The 24,552-nt window shown below is 44.1% G+C and overlaps 1 protein-coding gene across 1 annotated transcript; it reads left to right on the forward strand.

Moving 5' to 3' along the window:
• Positions 1 to 23,776: 23,776 nt before the first annotated feature.
• LOC126273400 (uncharacterized) lies at positions 23,777 to 24,352 on the forward strand. Its single transcript, XM_049976982.1, has one exon. It carries the CDS (start codon positions 23,777 to 23,779, stop codon positions 24,350 to 24,352), a length of 576 nt encoding a protein of 191 aa, XP_049832939.1.
• The last annotated feature ends 200 nt before the right edge of the window (positions 24,353 to 24,552 follow it).

The following is a 24,552-nucleotide window of genomic DNA, read 5'->3' on the forward strand; positions in this document are numbered from 1 at the left end:
GGATGCACAATAAATTCTGTTCAATACGTCACAACCCTCAAAAAACTTAAAGCACGTCTTCAGCGAGTTCGCCCAACAAAATCAATGGCAGATGTTCTTCTTTTGCATGACAATGCAAGACCACACACCAGTCGTCACACCTCTGACGAGATTGTCAAAATTGGATGGGAAGTTTTGCCTCATCCCCCATACAGCCCTGACCTGGCACCATCAGACTTCCATCTGTTCGGGCCACTAAAAGAAGCTCATCGTGGGATTCATTTTGAAGATGAGGAGGCCGTCAAAACATCCGTGCGTCAATGGCTTAGGAAGCAGAGCTGTGATTTTTACCGTGCTGGGATACATGCCCTTGTTCAAAGATGGACCAAAACTGTAGAGATGGGCGGAGATTACACTGAAAAATGAGAAAATGATCCTCAATGTTGTGGTTTTCAACCTATGTAATTGCATTTAAATTTCCTGACAATTAAACGTAGAAAAAAAATAGGAGGCATTACTTTTTGACTGACCCTCGTAGTTTGGAAAAGAAGAGAATAGAAGCTTTCGAAATGTGGTACTACAGAAGAATGCTGAAGATTAGATGAGTAGGTCACATAACTAATGAGGAGGTATTGAACAGAATTGGGGAGAAGAGGAGTTTGTGGCACAACTTGACAATAAGAAGGGACCGGTTGGTAGGACATGTTCTGAGGCATCAAGAGATCACAAATTTTGAATTGGAGAGCAGTGTGGATGGTAAAAACCGTAGAGGGAGACCAAGAGATGAATACATTAATCAGATTCAGAAGAATGTAGGCTGTAGTAGGTACTGGGAGATGAAGAAGCTTGCACAGGATAGGGTAGCATGGAGAGCAGCATCAAACCAGTCTCAGGACTGAAGACCACAAGAACAACATCTAATTAGCTCATCTAAGATTTTTTAAGAGCATCTTCAGTTTTCTGAGCAAAAAATCAATTGTATTAAAATTTCAGTTAGAAAGTAAATAAATATATTTGATTATAAGACGATTTTTTCAATGGAAAGCATTAAAGAAAAAGGAAGATACCAATTTTGCAAAACCTTACAATTAGTTTGTGTTTCATTGAAATTATGAAAGAGAAAGGAGATTATGGTAACAATTTTAATTACAAACTGAAAAACTACTTATACTTTATAATAAAAATAGAAAGCAGCTGTTCTAATGCCAATGACCACACAATTCGCCTTTATCTGCATTTAGCCTCTGGAAACGATAACTGATTACGAAAACCTCAGTTTTCACCCTTCACCACTAACTATTTGTAATGCCCAAATAACGGTTTTATGCTCGATTACAATTTGATGTATTAGCAGAGTTAGAAAAAAATTAGAATCATTAGGGGAATACTGGTGATTATTTGTAGCATTCAGTCCTTCATTACTCTTTTATAAAAGCAGCGAATAATGTGTGTGGACTAGGTTTTCTTTTATTTACATATTTTATTTCATGTTTTGATTCCACATACGTAGTAGGGTAGTGGAGGTATGAGCACACTTTTGATATCAAATTGGTATAGAAAGTAATTAAATTGATCAATTAATTCCCTCCACCACCCCCACACCCAAACCAGGATCTGATTTCGTCAACCTGCATGTGGGTCCCAGTTCCCTCATTCCCACCCCACTCCTGCCGCTCCCCCTCCCTTAGGAGCAGACTAAGGGGTGTGCACCAGGTATGCCATTTTTAGCTCAAAAATATTTATCTTTGGTGGGGAGTTCTGCGGCTTCTGAAAGATTAGCATTGTCTTCGAATGATATTGTTTCTGGCGAAAGGACTCAACTTAAAGATCGACATAATATAGGAAGGAGGAAAGGAAGACCGGATTGTGTCAAGGAAGGGGAAGAAAACGGCAGTGCATTTTCAAAGGAACCATTCCAGCATTCGCCTGGAGTGATTTAGAGAAATCATCCAAAATCTAAATCTGAATGGCTGGGCGTGGGTTGAATGCACTATAGAATGAGTGTTTATGAACAGATTGGATGATAAATATTGACCAATGGCTTAATTCATTATTGAAATTTCTAATATTGCCATGCAATTGTTCTTGGCAAATGTAGAATTTACCTACCCTACCCTATTGGCGGGAATACCGAATTTCGTCGGGAATTACGATTTTTGGCAGCAATTCCGAATTTTCCCTGTACAATTCAGCCGTCAATTCAAAGTGCACTCTTCTGACATCGTAGCACTTACTGCATTAGCATCCTAATTTACGTCCAACCATCACGGGATGCCTGCATCACAGGGTGTATATTCACCAGGAAAACCCACATTGACTGTGTTGTCAAAACAAAGACTTACTGGTAGCCACAACACAACACACCACCAGGTCTCCACCAACGGTCACCAGGGACCACTACCCATTCGCATAGCCTGCAGAACAGCTTCACCAGAGGTCGCAGCTAGCCAAGGAACTACTTTGCTACGCCAGACACCTGTTCGCAAATAGTTCCAGCAGATACATCCGCCAACGAGCTTTATAAGGCGGTGCACTGCGGGCAAAAGGCTGTTCGACGCACCGCTCGGAAGGATACAGAGCTGCCGCACTGGCAGCCACGGCCAGATGCCTCTTTCAGTTGGCCGATCGCTTGGTATAGTCGACGAACATCTTGATAGTGTAGAATGTTTGTGTACGCTTCTCGCGAAGAGATTGTTCTTTCATTATTGTTGTTGTTGAAACTTCCTGCCAGATTAAAATTGTGTGTCGGACTGAGACTCGAACCCGAGACCTTTGCCTTTAGCGGGCAAGTGCTCTACCAACTACGCCACCCAAGCACGACTCACGCCCCCTCCTCACAGATTTACTTCTGCCAGTATGTCGTCACCTACCTTCCAAACTTTATTGTTATTTGTTATTTTGTGCTTTTGTCGATCCACAGTTGGGATCAAGTCGGTTGTTCTTCTGGATATTGTACTATTGTTTCGTTTTGGTGAGTCCAATAAATTGTTTTTTTACTTGTTTTTTCCGCGCTGCTATTCTGCTAGCTCAGATACTTCAGTGGCGACGAGTTGGTTTCGAATTTCCCGTGTTTACTCGATTGTTGTCTGCTGTGGCAGAAGATATTCCAGGTACTGAGTCATACTGCTGTTGGAATGTACGCAACAAACGAACGAACTCATTATTCAGCGTTTACAGGCGACGTCCACCTTCCCCGTTGAGATGCTTATGCAGGGGTTCCACCCAGCTTCCCCACTTCTGGTCCTCTGTGCCACCCACACTGCATTTCCCAAGTTCGATTAATCCGTTGAGCCTTGGGGCAAATATGTTGCTTGTCAGGAGCAACACTTTATTGATCATGATGTCACTGGCGACGTTCAGTGCCGCACATTTTTCCTCTCCTATGTGGGCCTGGAAGTTTATCATCTGCAACAGTTGCACCCCGATATGGAACCTCATGCACTCTCCTACGAGGCGTTGACTTCTAACCTATTGGATTATTTTGACCCTCAGGTCCACGTGACGTCGGCACATCACAAGTTCTTCTGTTGTCAGACTCTCCCGCACAGTCATACAGGGAATGGATTGCTACACTGCAAGGCCTCTCCTGTGACTGTCGTTGTTTCTGTGGCAACCCCCATTGCAAGCAGTCTTATGGTTCAGCACTCATACATGATATGATTCTTGTCCATGCCCCTGATGATACCTTACGGACTGATCTGCTGAAGCTTAAAGATCCCTCTTTAGACACCTGTTTATCGATTATGCACACTCATGAGCAGTCCATTCGCACTGCTCCCACGCTGCAGTCCCTTGCTCAGGTCTTCGCCACCTGCCCACCTCGTTGCCGGTTCCCATCACTGCAGCTGCCGAGGTGGCACCGTGGGCAACTTCCTGAGACTGCGCCCGCCCTCCAGGATCAGGGCGTTGGTCCCCATCTGCGCCAACAGTGGTCGCAGCGAAGCTGCAGCAGCGACAACCATTGCCCTCCTGTAGTCAATCCGCTTCCGGAGGGTGACCTGTTCGGCCTGCGGAAAGCAGGGTCCCAGAACTGAGATCTGTCAGTCGTCTGCATTGATGGCCATGGACCACACTGCTGTCAACTCCTCTGACTCCATGGTGGTTGAGACAGACACGCTGCCACCAATTTCCTTCATGCAGTCGGTTTTTTTGCACACGACGGTGGCGATCACTCTGACTGTGCAGCTGAACAGCACTCCTCTTTCTTTTCAAGTGGACAGAGGGTCCTGCGCGACTATCATCGATGGAGAATCCCACTGTCAGTCGGGTTCACTGCCGCTCCATCCATTCCATTCTTCTCTGAAGAGCTACAGCAATGACGTCATCTGACTACAGGGGTGGTTCTTGGCTCAGGCCCAGTACCTCACTCGCAGTGTCACAGCCCAGGTTTTGGTCCTCGCCGCCCCCAAGGCCACCAACTTATTGGAAATGGTTCTTTTCCCCTGACTGGACCTCGTGATACATGACTCGGGGCCAGCTGTCCAGTCGTTGTTGGCAGATAACCACTTGCAGCAGCTTCTGGACAATTTCCCAGACATGTTCTCTGCCACATCTCCGGGGGTCTCTGGGTTCAAAGCCTATATCGAACTCCTCCCTTCAGTAATCCTTAAGTTCCACAAGGCTCGCTCAGTACCGTATTCTCTGCGTGTCAAACTACAGGATGAGCTTCATCAACTGGAAGCTAGGGGCATCCTGACCCCAGCCCACCATAGTGCGCCCATCGTGGTCCTTGAGAAGCCAAACGGATATCTTCACTTTTGTGAGGATTTTAAGGCCACTTTCAATGCTAAGTCTGTTATTGACTCATATCCCATACCCAAGGTTGATGACATCCTGTCTCGGTTGGCTGGTGGCAAAGTGTTTGCCAAAATTGACCTGCATGACACGTACCTCCAGTTGCCTTTGGATGAGTTGTCGAAAATGATCTTGGTAATCAGTACCCCTTTTGGGCTCTTCCATTACAATGACCTCCCGTTTGGGGTCACATATGCCCCGGCCATCTTCCAGCATTATTTGGAAACATTGATGGAGACATTCTGGAGATGGCTAACTATCTTTTTGACATCTTAGTCGCTGGTATCTCCACCCCAGACTTGGCCTAGAACCTCTGGCGCCTCTTCTAGGTTCTTCGGGGTGTCGGCTTACATTGCAGCAAGGAGAAATGTCTTTTGTTTTGTTGCTCAGGTGAGCTACTTCCGTCATGTTTTGAGCACTAATGGCATTCAACCAATGCCCCAGTATGTCGAAGCTATTCAGCTGCTGCCGCCGTCAAAGGACACCTCCCAGCTCAAGTCAGTCCGGGGTCAACTCAATTACTACCACCGTTTCATCCCACATGTTGCGGCTCTGGCGGAACCACTTCACTGCCTCCTCCATAAGAATGTTCCCTGGGACTAGTTCCCGGTTTGTGATAGGGCTCTCTCCTGGCACCTGCTTGCCTTGTCCCTTATGACCCAACCAAGCCTCTCGCCTTGGCTGCCAATGCATCAGACTATGGTGTGGGAGCCGTCTTGTCTCACATCATCGACAGTCGAACGCCCGGTGGCCTTCATCCGGCTCAGTGTAACTACAGCAAATTAAGAAGGAGACCTTGGCTATCATCTTTGGGTTTAAGAAATTTCACAATTTCATCTACAGCCATCGCTTCACCTTACACACCGATCACAAACCTTTGGTCTTGTTGTAAAGCGCTACAGGCGCGATCCTCATGGGAACTGCTATCTGCCTCATGTGTTCGGCATTGTTCCTCTTGGAATATTCCTACGACATCTGTTTGTGAGTCGCAGCTCTCCATTCCAACGTAGATCTTCTCTCTCATCTCCCAGTGGGCGCTGACATGGAGTTGGATGCTGACCTGGTTGCCTGTTTCCACCAGGTGACACCACTGCAAGGGCAGTCGTTGATTTGCTACTGGATGCCAAGTTAGTTGCACGCCACATGGCACACAAACCGACCCTCCAGGTGCTGATGCACAATGTTCAGCATAGGTGGCAATCAGACCATCATCAGACGCTGCATCCGGAGCTCTGGATGTACTGGCACTGCCGCCAGGATCTGTCTGTCAGAGATGGGGTCCTCCTCAGCTTGGGTGATAATGATCACTGGCAGCTGGTGCTGCTGCACTCCTCCCATCAGTGAGCATTGGAGCTCCTACATGTGGTCATTGGGGGATTGTCCTGATAAAACGGTTTGCCCACGAGCAGGTCTACTATCACTCACATGGTGATGGTGGCCTCATGTGCCTCTTGTCAACAGCACCAGTCAGAGACCCCTTGCCGCCTGTTCCCATGGCCTCCTGCTCTTTCTCCTTGGTCCCATTTGCACTTAGATTTTGCAGGCCCATTCCTCGGCTCCTCCTAGATCATCATTGTGGACACCGGCAATGGGTTTCATTATGTCTCCTGCATGTTCTCCACGACCTCCGCCCATACCATCCAAGCTCTTCCCTGCATATTTGACATGGAGGGCCCTCTGGAGACGTTGGTGACCGACAAAGATCTTAAATTTACATCTTCTGAATTTACCTCCTTCTGCATCTCACAGGGCATCCACTTGATTCATACTGCTTCCTTTCATCCTGCATCTAATGTGTTAGGCAAACGGTTTGTCCAGACATTCAAAGTCCAGATGTCGAAATTACGTCCCCAACACTCCCTGGATGACGCCCCTAACATCTTTCTTTCTTTCTACCGATCCACTGCACAGGATGAATCATCTCCAGCTGAAAAACTTAACGGCCATCCTCATCAGCCCACTTGTCTCTCCTGTCTCCATCTTCTCTCCGCCGAGCGTCACCACATTAGACACACCCCAGTTATTCTCTAAAGGATCCAGTCTGGGCACTGGTGTTTACCTGACATCATCCCCGGTCTCAACGCTCATCGGCCGCCCAATGGCGGCAGTCACCCATGACGATGGCACAGTGTGCAGGAAGCACACCAACCAGCTTTGCCCCCAGTGTGGTCTGCCGCCACCTCCTCTGCCATCTCCTGGGCTGTTGCCCCTTGGGGTGACAGTGCTCCTCTCCCCACCCAACTGTCGCTTCCACTGTCACTGCCGATCAAAGCCCAGGCGTACCTTTCAGCAGAGGGCCCTATGCCCATTGAGCTGGATCCTGCAGCTGCAACCACCCCCAGTCTCCTGTCACCCACGGTCCCGAGGCCTGACATCGAGATGGCCCTCTCACTCCCCCTCCCTTAGGAGCAGACTAAGGGGTGTGTATCAGGTTTGCCATTTTTAGCCCAAAATTATTTATCTTTGGTGGGGAGTTCTGCGGCTTCTGGAAGATCAGCATTGTCTTCGAATGGTATTGTTTCTGGCGAAAGGACTCGACTTAAAGATCAACATAATATAGGAAGGAAGAAAGGAAGACCGGATTGTGTCAAGGAAGGGGGAAGAAAACAGCAGTGCATTTTCAAAGGACCCATTCCAGCATTCGCCAGTAGTGATTTAGAGAAATCATCCAAAATCTAAATCTGAATGGCTGGGCGTGAGTTGAACGCACTATAGAATGAGTGTTTATGAACAGATTGGATGATAAATATTGACCAATGGCTTAATTCATTATTGAAATTTCTACTATTGCCATGCAATTGTTCCTGGCAAATGTAGAATTTACCTACCCTACCCTATTGGCGGGAATACCGAATTTCCGCGGGAATTACGATTTTTGGCAGCAATTCCGAATTTTCCCTTTACAATTCAACCGTCAATTCAAAGTGCACACTTCTGACATCGTAGTACCTACTGCATCAGCATCCTACTTTACGTCCAACCATCACGGGATGCCTGCATCACAGGGTGTACATTCACCAGGAAAACCCACATTGACTGTGTTGTCAAAACGAAGTTTTACTGGCAGCCACAACACAACACACCACCAGGTCTCCACCAACGGTCACCAGGGACCACTACCCATTCGCATAGCCTGCAGAACAGCTTCACCAGAGGTCGCAGCTAGCCAAGGAACTACTTTGCTACGCCAGACACCTGTTCGCAAATAGTTCCAGCGGATACATCCCCCAACGAGCTTTATAAGGCGGTGCACTGCGGGCAAAAGGCAGTTCGACACACCGCTCGGAAGGATACAGAGCTGCCGCACTGGCAGCCACGGCCAGATGCCTCTTTCAGTTAGCCGATCGATTGGTATAGTCGACGAACATCTTGACATTGTAGAACTTTTTGTGTTCGCTCCCCTTGAAGAGATGGGTCTTTATTATTATTATTATTATTATTATTATTATTTGTAAATTTATGTTTGTGTTGATCTGCATCGAGTCGGTTGTTCTTCTGGATATTGCGTTTGTTTCGTTTGATGAGCCCAATAAATTGTTTTCGAATTTGTGTTTTCCGCATTTCCATTCTGCTAGCGCAGATACTGCACAGAGAACGTAATATTAAAGGAAACTTTTGATGGAAATTGTTTATAAAACCGAAACAGGTGGTAGAAATCGGGAAAAACAGCTCAGAGGATGGGAAAACAGTGAATTGTCCTCTGAGAAGGACATTGCATTTCGTAGGATAGGGATACTCTTGTTTAACTTCTAAACACTTCGTTGCTTCGTATAGTGCGTTCACAAAATCATCAAGTCGCTGTACAGTGCACTGCCGGGCACGAGTGCAATACTGGTGTGCCCGGCTACACACAGCATCAGGCAGCAGCCACTGCCCCCACCCTCCCCACATAACCTTGGCGGCTCAGTCCCTCAAAAAGGCTGCCACGCGGGACACTGCTGGACCTGCGTACCCTGGCTCCTGGCCTGCTGCGGGCGATTTGACATGAAAAGTCGCCACGCCACGCATGCTCGTAACTCTCAGCCAGCCTTAGATGGCACAACCACACCACGTGCGGTGCTTCGTTAGGCGTCCAGCAGTCTATTGATGACCACTTGTCTGCCTCCTTAACATCCCCCAGCCCTCGCTTTCCACGCCACAGGGAGGCGGGAGGCGACAGTCAGCAGTTGAAAATTAGCGTATGATTGTAACATACAATGCCGCTCTCAAGGCGCCCTTTTTTGGGCATCTACTATGAACAACAGATTTGTTTTCGAAGGTTAGTGTCTCCCCCCACAGCTCTATCCTAACGAAAACAGCAACATATATTTCGAGGGATGCAGCTGGCATTGAGTGTGCCAGACTATCAGTCTGTCTCAGAATGAAAAAAGGTTTTTTTTCTAAAAGTAACATATGTGTCCAATTTTCCATCCACTTGCCGGCAATCAAAGGATATTTTCAGAAAGGGGCCTCTACCTGTATCACAGAATTTTTTGTCGAACAACTACCTGCACCAAGCCTGCTTGAAGAAGAAAAGTTAGGCGAGGTTAGTTGTCCTCAGCCCACAGTTATACCCTGACTAACAAGAACATGTACTTCAAAGGATCCAACTAATGTCAGAAGTATCAATCTATATGTTTGCTTTCGAATGAACGAAGATTGGTTTTGTAAAGCTAGCAGGTGTGTCTAATTTTAGAATTTTTTCCCCCGAGAGAGCGATATTTCCCTCAAACACCTGCACCAAGACTGCTCGAAGAAAAAAGAAGGCAAGTCACAACTTGCTGGTATGACTTTCTGAGTTCCTTGTGGGTCCTCCGCAAAATGGATGGTGGAGTCTCAAGGTGCATAAAGCCCAACCTCCACCACACTCATCATCATTCTTTTACAGTACCTAGCTGTGTCAGGGTGATTCCTTCAATATGAAATGCTAGCGGTAGTGTTGATGAGATATGGCCAAACTTGGGGCAATTGCCTTGTAAGTGTTAATAAAATATATTATGAGTTCAAATTTGACATTTATAAAATTTCGTTAAATTTTTTGAAATTGTGATAGATTTCGTAACAAGTGGTTATAAAAGTTTTTTTCTTGTTATTACAGCATTCGTTCCCGAAATATTGCCTGAACTAAAACGTCAGCTGGAAGTCGAAAGTCGCCAGCAATTGGAAGAGCTTGTGCTACCATCATGCAAACTCGTGTCCAAATTCTGTGTGAAAGTTTACACATTCAGAAAACGGCTCTCGGTGTATTTCGATCGTAAACAGTGTTTATAAAATTTTTGATCTCGCTTTTGCAGTATTAGAGCAGCTGCTGGTGGAGGGTGAGCTGCTGCTGCAGGCTGAAATGCAGCAAGAACATGAGTAAAGTTGTTATATATTGCTGTTAGACGTTTCTTTTCATCGTGCATAGTTGTGTGAGGCACATATTATCCATTGTTGTAGATCTTGCAACAGAGCAAGAGGAAACTGAGATTCTAGTAGGTGTATGCATAGGGAATGATGACCAGGAGTCATCACTTCCATCTGGTATGAACTTTTTATTCGTTTATTATTTCGTAGTAATGTATAATCAGTATCTCTCTGTCGGCAAATTCAGTTCAATTTTGTTTCTTATAATCAATATCTTGTTGTAGATGACTTCTACGAGATGGATTGGTGGTTTCACAATGGCAACAATTCCGGCGAGGGCGAAATACTGGAGAGGGAGCTTTAGTGGTGGCTGTTGAGAGGCAGTATGATCTCTCCCTCCTGGAACAGGAGACTGGGCTATTTGATTGGGTGGGAGAACTACTGCACTGCTCAATCCTGGTACCTAGTGCGTAAAAGATGATTATAATGTGACCACCATCGTTACAGCATGTAATTATCACTCCGGAATGCTGATGTACTTAGTTATTGTTGTTTGTTTACAGCATGTATTAAAAAAATCTTGAGCATTGTGCTTAATTTTTTTCCACTATTCCTATGTTGCAAAGATGCCACCAACACCACCACAACAACAGCTTGCTGTAGCAGGTGTACCTAGAGCTGTGGTTATGGGGCCGGTATGAACACACACGAGTGGCGTGCATCACCACCCAAATTGCCGCTCGTTATTGCACGAGAAGCGGCCGTGGCTGCTACAGTGCCGGCTCCGGAACCACCACATACCCTCGGTCGTCTTTGGGTGGTTCAGTCAGAGGAACAATCTCCCACCCACCAATATGCATCAGCGTTAACGAGCGCCCTCATCATCACGTGGGAACTCATCCCCGCCAGCTCCTCCTACTCTGTCTCCGGGTGTTCACCCTCTGCAGCAACGAAAGGTATGTGTACCTTGGCACATACCCCTTCTCCATGAAACCGCCTTCTCCCCAGCGCCCTCATCCACCAGGTGAATGCAATTGTGTGCTAGCTGTAGTATCCATGATAATGGCCGGCCGGGGTGGCCGAGAAGTCCTAGGCGCTACAGTCTGGAACCTCGCGACCACTATGGGTGCAGGTTCGAATCCTGCCCCGGACATGGATGTGCGTGATGTACTTAAGTTAGTTAGGTTTAAGTAGTTCTAAGTTCTAGGAGACTGATAACCTTAGAAGTTAAGTCCCATAGTGCTCAGAGCCTCAAGCCTCAATGATAATGGATCTGTGGATAGTGGTAACGCTCTATCCCATTCTGATAGTGAAGGGAGGGGCGTATCTTGTTTACTAGAATTGAGAAATCAGGGGTGGGGGTATCTCGACCCAGTCAGGTTTCTAGCAGTATGCATCTCAGTGCTGGAGTCAGAGCTCCTAAAAGCCCTAGATAATCCGAGATATAATTTAATTAAATGGAACGCAGTACTCTGCTGGGAGTTGACTCACCCTCCTAAACAGCAGGGTGCTGTTGAAGAGTGAAGCCTGCACTACATCTGGGGTGATAATGTTATATCTCAGTGCATCAATCGCCGGGTGCTATTGATAATCCACTTTGTGTGCTATACTGTCCAGGTTTTTCAAGATAGAAGTCAGAGGCCCAGCTGAAGCAATGAGCCATCCGTACTCATGTCTATGATCTGTTAAATGGAGGGTCCAGTTATATCTAACTCCTTGAGGATATTAAGAACAAGCAGGCCTTTATTAATGATCAAAATGAAAAAGATAACTCTTGATTTGCAAGGTCAATCCTAGCTTGCGAAAGAAATTCGACAAAACATCTACAACATGCATTTCGATAGGGAGTAGGTCTTAACGTTCATGAATGTTATAACTTTGACGGCATCAAGTTCCCCATAAAGATTCAGCCTGGTTCAGGACATACCAAATTTTGAGGCACAAAATCCTGGAATATTAGTTCACATTTATGGCCTGAAGAAGAAGCAGAAAAGCAAGCCAGATGAGCAGAAAAGCCTACTGTAGTTGGACCACTCGGTTTTTCGAAATATGCAGTGAGGGTGGTCTTCAGTAAATATACAGCTCTTCTCTGTAGATGCTATTCATCATTACATATGGATCAAAGACATGTCCCACCTCATTTACAGTCAATTGTGGAACCATAAAGATAAGAAAAACATTTGCTTCAGGCGTCTAAATACTTTTTCAGAAGAAAAGTCTTTGAAAAGGCATCTGAAGGACTGTGAATCTAAGAAACTGGTATATACTGTTGTGCCCAGAGAAGAAAACAAGTTCATTAAATTGAAGAATTCTCGCCATCACGAACGATGTCTGTTTGCTGTATATCCAGACTTCGAAAGTCTCCTTGCCCCTGTCACCCCCTGTGAAGGGAATCCCGTAGCCCCGCATACCGCCTTCATGCAGAAATACCTACAAATGGGGGGAGGGGGCATATCAACTTGCATGTTTGTATAATTCAAGTCTTAACCGCTATGAATCTTATGTCAGGAATGATCCTGCGGCTTGACTGCTCACTGAGCTCGAAAAACTCACATGGGATGTTGATAGCGTTTACAGCACCAACATGCCCATGACCGAATCTGAGGAGGATAAAAATTTATACAATGATGCTGTTAACTGTCATATTTGTGGGCTGCCTTTAGATAGAAAAGCTTACAGGGAATTCCATGGTGCAGCTCACAACGCATGCAATTTGAAATATCAGTTACCACGACACAGACCCATTTTTTTTCCATAATTTAAGTGGGAACGACGCCCAATTTCTTGTTGAGCAATTGGTTGATTTCAGTGGGGAGAAAAATCAGGCCAGTGTCCTGCCTGAGAGTGTTGAAAAGTATATTTCATTCTCCAAACGAATGACACCAAAAATTACACTCTGCTTCCTCGACACACTACATTTTATGTAGGCGGCACTCCAGAAACTCGTTGAAACCCTACCTCAGGAGGATAAGCATACCACATGATCTGCTTACCTCGATGAGGAAAGTTTCAGCTTGTAATTAGGAAAGGAGTTTTCCCTTGTGAGTATCTGGATAGTAAGGTGAAAGTAGCGCTACACGTGACGCCATAACTAGTGCAGATTATGAGCATGCCATGAATGTCTGGCTGAAATTCAACATTCCAAAGCTGGGTGAATACGCAAGACTATACATGAACACCGGTGAACGCTTGCTTGCAGATGTTTTTGAAAAGTTCTGGAGTGTATGCAAGGCCATGTTTCTCTCTGGACCTTACCTGTTATTACATGGCTCCTGGCATGTCCTGGGATGCAATGCTTAAGAAAACAAGGCACAGCATCGAACTCTCGATTGATGCTGATATGTTATTTTTCTTTGAGTATGGGACTCATGGTCGACTCTGCCAGAGTGTCCATAGACACACAAAGACAAATAATCTATACATGGATGCAGAGTTCAACGCATCTCTCGATTCAAATTATATTCTACATTTGAATGTGTATAAATTATACGGGAATGCCATGATGCAACTACTGCCGGTTGGTGGGTTTCAATGGTTGCCTGAAAACGAATTAGAGGGATTAGGTGGAAAGATATTGGGACTGGCGTGTGATTCTGATGTAGGGTATGTGATGGAGGCAGAACGCAAGTCCCTGATAGTTTGCATGAAATGACAAGCGACTTGCCATCACATCCAAGGCAACAAGTTCCGTGAGGAAGCACTGACCCTAAACTGATGACCACTGCTGGACAGAATCAGAGGTATGTAATTCATTACCATAATCTCCAGCAGTGTATCATCTTAGGAATGATGGTGATAGGTAGAATCACCTGGGCTGTCTCCATCGATCAGTCCGCCTGATTGAAGAGGTGTAGAGAATTAAATACCGAAAAAACGGCGGGCGTGGCTAGTGGTTTCGAAAAAAATATTTATAAATTGATTAATAATTCAATTTTCGGTAAAACCGTGCAGAATATAAGAAATGAAGGCGTTATTTTGATTAGGACCAACTGGGTAGATCTGTGGAGCACAAGAAAACGCATAACCAGATAAAATTTTAAGCAGGTTACTATCTTCTATGAGAACTTTCTTGCTGTGGATTTGTCAAGGGTTTCAGTAGAATTTACGAAACCAATCTATTTGGGTATGTGTGTATTGGACATCTCCAAACTCCACATGTACCGCCTCCACTATGAATTTGCTAAAACTCATTTCATGGAGTCAAAGTTACTTTATATGGATACAGAGAGCTTCATCTATTGGTTGAAGAACTGCAATCCATATGAAGTAATTAGGTGTCATGGTAATGAATTCGACACATAAGGATACGCAACCGATAATCCATATAGTATTGTTCCTCAGAACAAGGTTATCAGATTAATGAAAGATGAGGCAGATGGAGTGCCGAGTGTGGAGTTTATGGGTCGCAAGATCCAAAACGAATGCATATCGTACAATAGATGGAACCACCCAGAGGCGGGTTAAGGGTGTGCGATGTGCGGCATCACATGTCCTCATGGTCGAAGACTACTCGCAGTGCCTGTTTGGTGGTTCTTGCGGTGCTCCGTCACAACCTCCGCATTTGGTATAGCAAACTAGTATTTGATCATGAGTTCAGAAGGAGTACACTGTGCTGCAGTCTAAAGTTGGACTGTCATGAGGTGACAATAAAGGAGCCATTTGTGATGAGGGGATCGAAACCCTCCTGTACTCACACTATTTACTTGAAGTGCAAGAGGAGAGTGGGAGACACCGATAGTGTAAATGAGAGAGAGTGGCTGAGTGAGAGCTTGTGCCGAATAATATGGCTCTTTTATCATAGTGTTAATATTGTATGTGTCATGTATGGTGTGCCTGCATGTGTAAGTGCTTTTGTGTCAGTGTGTATACTTCTGAGTGTGTTTGAGTGTGGATGTCTGTGTAAAATACGTATGCCTGTGTGCAAATATGTTCTGTTTATATTTTTCTGAATACGTAGTGTAATATCGATACACGGACATATAAGCAGCATGTGATGGATGAAATTATAAAAATTATTTTAAAAATGTTAAAAAATGTACAACACATATAAAAAAGATTAAAAATTGAACTAAACTCACCAAAAAAGTTAAAAAATTGTAAATGAAGAAAAAAATACTTTACTGTATTTCTCGCTTTTGCACTTCATGTGCGTGTGTGATTGTGTGAGTGCATGTGTAAATAGATTAGTTTTTAAGTTTCACCTACCGCTATCTGCCGGAATCATACCAGTTTTAAGTGTGAGTTCCACCCAGTTCACTTTAGTGCAGCTGTTTGGGATGAACATTTTAGGGCCATCCACTTCGTTCTATTACTAAATTATTTCAGCTGCTTGAGGTGGAAAATGTTTAGAGCCACCCAGTTCAAAGTATAAATTAGGTCTTCTGTTTGGGTGGAATTTCACTAGTACTAGTATTAGTGCAAGAGAAACTATAACTCTGCAATAGCTGTAAAAATACTGGAATATAAAGTAAAAGACTTTTTCAAGCAGTACTATTATTTTTAAAACCAAGTACTGCCAGTCAAAAAAATTCAAACAGTAACATGAACTGGGAATTTAAAAGCAGTGTTACTTCGTGTATTGCAAAAACAACAACGAGATTTGTGGGTGTAAAGCTGTATTACTATTATGAATGTTTATGTCCGAATAAAACAATTGTTATTCGTCACCATACGTCTTTGTTGTTATTTCACAAATCTCTGTCCTTATAAATGTATATAAAAATGAGCAAGATGCACAAGATATTAGTTTAAAGCATGCTGGAAGTGACTTTTAACATGGAGGAAAGCAAAATATATGTAACGATTGCATGGTATTTCGCCTGTCGTGTTGCACGTATAAGTTTTTTGGAACAGGCGGCGCGTGATCGTGTCCGCTTCCAAAGACTATAGCAAAGATGGCTCAAATTATATCTCCTGTGCTTGATCAAAGTTACATACTAAGATCCGCCTGCCACAGGTCGTCCGAGCCTTAAATCATAACATATTTTCGAGGGTATGTTTTGCGTTTTGGTTTGTGCAGTTCTCGAACTGCAGTTTCCATACTTATTCGATGATATATATCTCTCTCTAAGCTCAGAGATTATTGAAACAACTTCTTTCGAATCAGGTGTATTACCAGCTGCAGCTGATGTCTTCAGTAATCGATAACACATTCGGATCGTCGTAATATATATACTGTTCGAGTCGACTGCTCACTCCTTTATGCTGAATGTCAATACCATTACCACTGTTTTTTTTTTCATCATCAAATGTAGGTTTTACAATGTATTTCACGTTGCTTTGGGTTTTTTTGCGTTCTCATGCAGATCAGTGAAAAGCAATGTTTCACGATACATTTCGGGATCTTTAAGCGAATAATTTACAGTGTTTGTGGCTCTTAGGAAAATAAGGTACAGTAGACCCGGTGCCCCTTGAAACTGTTTATTGTCGATATGTATTACTTACTCATTTACAGCCATAGACTGCATGCCCAACATGTATTGTTTCTCACCACTAACACCGAATGTTTCGTCTGTCCTAGCGTCGCTGTGACGGTTAATGAACTCGGCAATAGCGTCATCGCCGTCATTGCGGAATTTCCCTGAGAGTTGATCGAGAGATTCAGTAACAGTTTTAAAGGCTTCTCGCAGTGTCTGCTCCTACTTCTAATGCCCTAACCTCAGCAACCGAACTTGTCGCGAACGGCCTTCCGTGCCTCGATGACTTTATGCTTAGTCGACATTTCGTTGTATACTAATCGAACTTCACAGCAACATGAAGATTTATATATTTGCTCTTCGTCTTCTTATGCTCCCCCTCGTTTTCGGTAACAGCTATTTTTCCTTCAGTTAAGTCGCCTATTGTCTTTTCAATTGCGTTAACCCGTTCCTACAATACCTTTCTCAACAACAACTATTTCCCCTTCAGTTAACTCGTTTGCTTTCTTCTCGACTGAATTAACCCGGTCATTCAGTGTATTGGTAAGTCTCAGAAGGGTAAGACATTACGTCTCTAGTTCCTTGTGTACGCCTCCAACTTCACGTTTGAGAGTTTGAATTTTCGCATCCATGTACAGGCGAATGTTTTGTCTGTGCACATCGATCATATCACTTGAGCTCCTGGCATACATGCGAATTTATCCATGGTGATGCTTATACTGTTAGGAGCTCCACTGGCCACAGCCAAGCCGCTCGTTAACGCTGCTGCATATTGGATTATTCACCATCGCCAGCCTGTGAAGTGGGAGATCGTTGCTCTGACTGGACCACCCTGGGACGCCAGAGGCTATGCGGTGGTTCGGGAGCCGGCACTGCAGCAGCCGCGGCCGCCTCTTTCGCAGCTACGAGCGACGCTTTGCACGTGGTTCACGCCGCTTGGATGGATGTTTGATACCTATCCGAGCAACCACCGCTCCAGGTGCACGTGCCACAGCAAGCTGTCGTCGTGGTGGTGTTGGTGACTCCTCTGTAACAAACGAATAGGGAAAAACTTAAGCAAAATCCTCAAGATTTTTTAAATACATGCTGTAAACAAACAACAATAACTAAGTACATTAGACTTCCAGAATGATAATCATATACTGTTACGATGGTGGTCACCAGGTACCAGACGATATTTCTGGTAGTTCTCCCACCCAGTTAAATATCTCCATCTCCTGTTCCAGAAGGGAGAGGTCACACTGCCTTTCTACAGCCACCACTAAAGCTCCCACTCCAGTTCATGACACTGATGTGGGTGCGCCAACTGTAAAAATTGTTAGTTCGCCTAAACAGGTCATTCCACAGGATTTAAATAGGCTTAATCTCATGTTAGTAAATTGTCGCAATTTCTGTAGCAAGATACCCGAGTTACTCTCGGAAATAAACAGTAGCAATGCCATATTGTATCCGGTACCGATAGCTGGTTGAAATCAGACATAAAAAGCAGTGAAATTTTGTACTCTGATTGGACAATGTTTAGGGAGGATAGGACTGATGCTATGGGGGGGGGGGGGGTGTTCATTGCAGTTAAAAGCTGTTTAAACGCAGTTGAGATCGATACTACGTCGACTGTGAAATAGTCTGGATAAAGCTATCACTCAGACAAGGATTCACCATTGTATTAGGATGTTTTTATAGACTACCAGCATCCGTAACAAACGTCTAGAACGTTTCAGGGAAAGTCTTGAGTACAATGCAAGTAAATATCCAAATTATCCATTAGTTATAGGTGGAAACTTTAATCTAGCATCCATTGACTGGGAAAATCACAGGGGGCAGAAGCAAAGATTCGTCTGAAATTATTCTAGGAGCGCTGTCAACATTCAACCTTGAGCAATTGGTTAGAAAACCAACTCGAGATGGGAACATATTAGATATCTTGGCGATAAAAAGACCTGATCGTTTTGAAGAAGTTAATCTAGAAGAAGGTATTAGCGACCATAATGTTGTTGTGGCTTGAAACAGCGTAGAGGTTTCTTTTTTGGGGAAGCAAATAAATTGTGTCATTAATGAATATCTTCATAGTCAGCTCCAAGCATTCACCGCGGAACACAAAAATATGGTCGGAATTTAAAGGTACTGTCCACCATGTGCTAGAGAAGTATGTGCCTAGCAAAAGTATAGGGGAGGGAAAGGATCCACCTTGGTACAACAAGCTAATTAGGAAGTTGCTGCGAAAGAAGAGAGTTTTGCTCAGTCGTTTTAAACGTAGTTACTGCCCTGCTGACAAACAGAAATTATGCGAAATGAAAGTAGCTGTCGGAAGGCAATGAGAGACTCTTTTAACGAATTTGAAAGCAATATTTTATCTGCAGATTCTAAAAATAATCCCAAAAAATTTTTGTCGCTAAATAATGAAAAGTGTGAGATGATCCACATGAGTTCCAAAAGAAATCCGTTGGAATTCGATTACTCGATAAATAGTACAATTCTCAAGGCTGTCAATTCAACTAAGTACCTGGGTGTTAAAATTACGAACAACTTCAGTTGGAAGGACCACATAGATAATATTGTCGGGAAGGCGAGCCAAAGGTTGCGTTTCATTGGCAGGACACTTAGAAGATGCAACAAGTCCACTAAAGAGACAGCTTACACTACACTCGTTCGTCCTCTGTTAGAATATTGCTGCGCGGTGTGGGATCCTTACCAGGTGGGATTGACGGAGGACATCGAAAGTGTGCAAAAAAGGGCAGCTCGTTTTGTATTATCACGTTATAGGGGAGAGAGTGTGACAGATATGATACACGAGTTGGGATGGAAGTCATTACAGCATAGACGTTCTTCGTCGCGGCGAGACCTTTTTACGAAATTTCAGTCACCAACTTTCTCTTCCGAATGCGAAAATATTTTGTTGAGCCCAACCTACATAGGTAGGAATGATCATCAAAATAAAATAAGAGAAATCAGAGCTCGAACAGAAAGGTTTAGGTGTTCGTTTTTCCCGATCGCTGTTCGGGAGTGGAATAGTAGAAAGATAGTATGATTGTGGTTCGATGAACCCTCTGCCAAGCACTTAAATGTGAATTGCAGAGTAGTCATGTAGATGTAAAATCTATGAACGCTACAAATAATTCAATACCTTCTCTTGCTGACAGTACAGCTAATGTAACTGATGATAAACAAAGGCCGAAATTCTAAACCTATCTTTCAAAAACTCGTTTACGAAAGAGGACTTCAGCACCATTCCCCCTTTCAATTATCGAACAAACGAAAGGATGGCTGACATAGTGTTTAGTGTGTCTGGGATTGTAAAACAGTTAAGATCCTTAGACGCCAGAAAGGCATCTGGCCCAGACGGTATCCCTGTAAGATTTTATGTTAACTATGCTACAAATGTAGCACCATTCTTATCCGTCATCTATCAGAGATCATTGGAATGGCGGAAAGTTTCACGGGACTGGAAGAAGGCCTAGGTCATAGCAATCTATAAAAAGGGTAGAAAATCGTATGCACATAATTACCGGACAATTTCACTGACATCGGTTTGTTGTAGAATCATGGAATATATTTTCTGTTCAGACATAATGACCTTTCTAGACTCTGAGAATCTTATGTGCAGAAACCAGCATGGTTTTAGGAAACAGCGATCATGCGATACACAGCTGATCCTCTTTGTGCATGATATACAACAGGCTCTAGATACCGGCTCCCAGGTTGATGCCATATTTCTCGACTTTCGAAAGGCGTTCGACTCAGTTCCGCACTGTCGCTTGCTACAAAAAGTGCGCGCTTACGGTCTATCCAATGACATATGCGGTTGGATAGAAAGTTTTCTAACAGACAGGGAGCAATATGTCGTCCTGAACGGGGTAACTTCAACAGAAACAAGAGTAAATTCAGGTGTGTCCAGGGCAGCGTAATAGGTCCTCTGCTTTTTACGATTTACATAAACGATCTGTCTGATGGTGTTGACAGCGGCCTTAGACTGTTTGCCGATGATGCTGTAGTCTACAGGAAAGTAGTATCACACGAAAGTTGTGAACAAAGCAATGATGATTTGCAGAAAATAAATACGCGGTGTAATGACTGGGAGTTATCTCTCAATATTAGTAAGTGTAACCTACTGCGTATAACAAGGCGAAAATCCTCATTAATGTATGAGTACAAAATAAATGATCAGTCTTTGGAAGCGGTGACATCAGTCAAATATCTGGGCGTGACTATTCGAAATGATCTCAAATGGAATGATCAGATTACAAAAGTAACAGGTAAGGCGAACTCTAGATTGCTGTTTCTTGGTAGAATCCTGAAGCGATGCACTCCACAAAGGAAATAGCTTACAATACGTTAGTTCGTCCAGTCTTAGAGTATTGTTTGTCTGTATGGGACCCTTAACAGTTGGGTCTGATCCAAGCGATTGAGAAGGTCCAAAGAAGAGCGGCAAGATTCGTGACTGGTACATTTAACCATCGCGAGAGCGTTACAAATCTCATAGAAAGTTTGGAGTGGGACATACTTGCAGATAGACGACTCGCTAAACAGAAGAGGCTGCTCACTAAATTCCGAAATCCAATCTTCACTGGGGATGTAGAGTATATATTATTACCACCAACTTTCAAATCGCGTAATGATCATCATTCAAAGATAAGGGAAATAAGAGCTCGTACTGAGGCGTTCAGACAGTCGTTTTTCCCTCACGCGATCCGCGAGTGGAACGGGTGGGAGGGGGGGGGAGGGGGATATGACTTTGGCTCGAATTGTGCTCTTCGCCACACACCGCTTGGTGGCTAGCGGAGTATATATATGTAGCTGTAGATGTAGATGTAGAAACTCATTTTCTTCTTGCTCTGTAGCAACACCTACAACAATGAATAATATATGCCTCACACAAATATGTACTATGAAAAGAAAGATCTAACAGCAATATATTACAATTGTACTCATGTTCTTGCTGCATTTCAGTCTGCAGCAGCTGCTCAACGTCCACTGGTGCTGATCTAATACTGCAACACAACGAGATCAAACATTTTATAAACCCTGGTTACGATCTAAATACATCAAAAGCTTTTTCCGAACATGTCAGCTATCACATAGAATTTGAAAGGTGGCAGAAGCCCCCTCTCATATTTCTATCTTACTCTGAGTAATTCGATATTCCTCTCTAATTGCATGCTCTGAAAAGTTGCTATTCCTTCACACACGGACTTCCCACGCAGCGTCTCTCGTCACCTGGGTGGTCCAGTGACAGGTGAGTTTCGCTGAACTTGAAAGGGTTAAGGCGATGGGTGTGAGGGAGTCGAGTGGATGCTTTCTAGAAGCCGACCTTGTCATAAGAGCGGGAGCGACACGCCCAGATGCGCCGGAAGAGGCGGCTGAGCTAGAGATTCCGTTACTTCGCAGAAACTTAGTGAAAACCGTTTCTGCCGGGCTACCAGCGAAGCGTGGGAATGACTCGTGTTCCCAGGCAGTCTTGGCGGGCAAATTCCCCTTTTCTGCAAAATCGCAACTGTGATTGGCTTGCTCAGGGCATAGCTCCGTGACGTAGCAAAATCGGCGTAAAAATTGGCGCCAAGAATCCCCATTGGTGGAATGGTAGCGCTTCGGCAATAGAGTGGAATTTTCCGCCGGTTTTCGAGTTGCTGATTGGAACGTTTTACCACGGCCACTGTCGTGGGGGCGGGAATGTTCTGTGTTCGGCTTGTACGGGTGCTCTTGAGAGTCAGCTCTCGCCTTTCGGTCGGAGTAGGTTACATGACTGAGCATTCACTGCTCTGGACAGCCTGCCTTCCGTTGGCTGTCTAATATACTTTTATTTAATTGTAATTGTTTGACGAAGTTGCTGAAGTTTCGACTTCAACGTAACTTTCTGAGTGCAGTTGGCAATTGAGCGTTCTGCATACAAGCGGCCTATGTTGTCTGTCTTGAGCAGTTTTAGCTGAAGTTTACTGTATCGGATTTACTGTGTGACTTTGCTTGTTAAAATCAATCACTGTACCGTCAGTGATTGTGTGGCGAGCCTTCTTCGTCTCCCTCAGAGGCGCATTTGTTTTGCTAGGAAGTCTTTAGTCTGGAACAACCAGACCAGGATAATTTGTTTCGGGCTATACTCGCGACATTATCATCACCACGACGGGACGTCGATGTAACCAGCCATCGCCTCCGGTACGCCAGATCGTGTCCTTGCAGTTAAGAAGACAGCTTGGTAATGTACGTCCGTAGCGCCTTGGGTGTTCATTGTCTGAGTTCTCACTACTGTAGCAGCAATTAATGTTGGGTTGACTGTGTGTTTCTCTTAAGATTTGAATTGCAAGGAATTGGCTCCACATACCACTTCGCCATAAATGTCACAATCTAAATGTCCCTTTCACAGCATTTATTTGAGTATCCAATTTGAGCCATTTTTATGTATTGGAAATTTTTCATGTGTTTTGTTTATTATTTTGAGTTTAGTCATAATAAATCATATTGGTATTTTGGACAGAACTTTCATTCTGTTAATCGGTAGAGCAACCCTATAATTTCTCACTACATTAATGAAACTTTCCTTTATTTAACTTATTTATCAAATTAAATTATTGCAGGTGCCAAACTCTTTTCTACTCCACTTGCAGGGTCGATTACAGTCAGTTCGCGTTTCTTTTTAACCCACGTGCAACAGGAAAAGTCGGAGTTAGAATAGGGGGGGGGGGGCTTAGAGCATCATTTACATATGAAGATTCTAGAAGAATTTAGTGTTAAATACACTGCTAGCCCCGGCACCTCGCATAATATGGCGACCCTTAGCATCGGATCTTTCCTGTGAATCACTGGTAAGCAAACAGTATTCTTAGTAGGAACATTCAAGTTTTTTTTCTCTACTTTTTTTTTAATGATTAATACCCGACTTCTTTTTCTTGTAGTTCCGTGATTAGTTTTAAGTAGCGGCGCATGATTACTGTCCTTGTTTTCAGCGTATATATTTGTTTGTTTGTTCATTGTATTATGTGGTTCTTTGATGTGGTGTCCGTACCACATCACACTTTGTCGGGTTTGTGTGCAGCTTCTGTACCACAACAAATCGTGCATGTAATTACAGCGTTGGAACGGCGTTGTTGAAATGTTATGTCTATGTGGAAAAATAAATGGAGTAGATTATTTTTATTGTGCATTTTAGATAAAATTGTTTTTCGTGAATGATCACGAGAAGTAAGGCACGACTATTATAGAGCGAAGCTAAAACAAAAGAGGATAGCATAACGGATAATGGGCAGTTTATTGGCGGGTATAGGTTCGGAGATGAGATGGGCACATTTTTAGCAGGACAGGACGATAGGGTCATTGATGAGGAAGGTGATTTGGACGCGATCTTAGAGCAACGTCGCGGCCGTGATTATGATAGTGATGTAGAGGATGAAACAGAGACAGGCACACAGGTCGAGACGGTAGCAGAAGTTTATAATCAAACGAACGAGAGCAGACAGGGGCCGGCTCGGTCACGTCAGAGGTCTAGCGCCCAGGTGTCCAGCGTTACATCGCCCATGTGTGACGAGGATCAAAAAGATGACATAAACCCAATACTGAGCTTCCTACGATCAATGAAAGAAGAAGCTGACGAACAACGCAAAAAGGAGAAGGAAGAAGATAAGAAACAGCGTAAGAAGGAGGTGGAAGAAGATGAGAAACAACGTAAGAAGGAAGAAGATGAGAAACAGCGTAACAAGGAGAAGGAAGAAGCTGAGAAACAACGTAAGAAGGAGAAGGAAGAAGCTGACGAACAGCTTAAGAAGGACACTGAGGGAATAATTTCGCATATAGGGGAAATTCGTGGGGAATTACTAACAATAAAGAAAGAATGTGGAGAAGCAAAACAAATGTGAATGGTAGCACAAAAAGTAGCAGGCCTAGCCAAAACGGCAGCAACAGGGGCAATGAAAATCGCAAAAGTAACTTCTCAACTCGCACGGCGCTTGCTGCTTGCGGCACAAGCGCACTCAAAATCCCTAGCGTTCTTAAAGATTCAAGGTGATATTGCTGTTACGAACATCACGAAACGAATGAAAGAAGTAGAGAGTCAGAT

The sequence above is a fragment of the Schistocerca gregaria genome, chromosome 1 (genome assembly GCF_023897955.1).
Source record: "Schistocerca gregaria isolate iqSchGreg1 chromosome 1, iqSchGreg1.2, whole genome shotgun sequence".
NCBI lineage: Eukaryota > Metazoa > Arthropoda > Insecta > Orthoptera > Acrididae > Schistocerca > Schistocerca gregaria.

What these genes read in the sequence shown, in the direction of transcription:
- LOC126273400 (XM_049976982.1), top strand. Translation starts at nt 23,777, where the DNA reads ATGGGCACATTTTTAGCAGGACAGGACGATAGGGTCATTGATGAGGAA.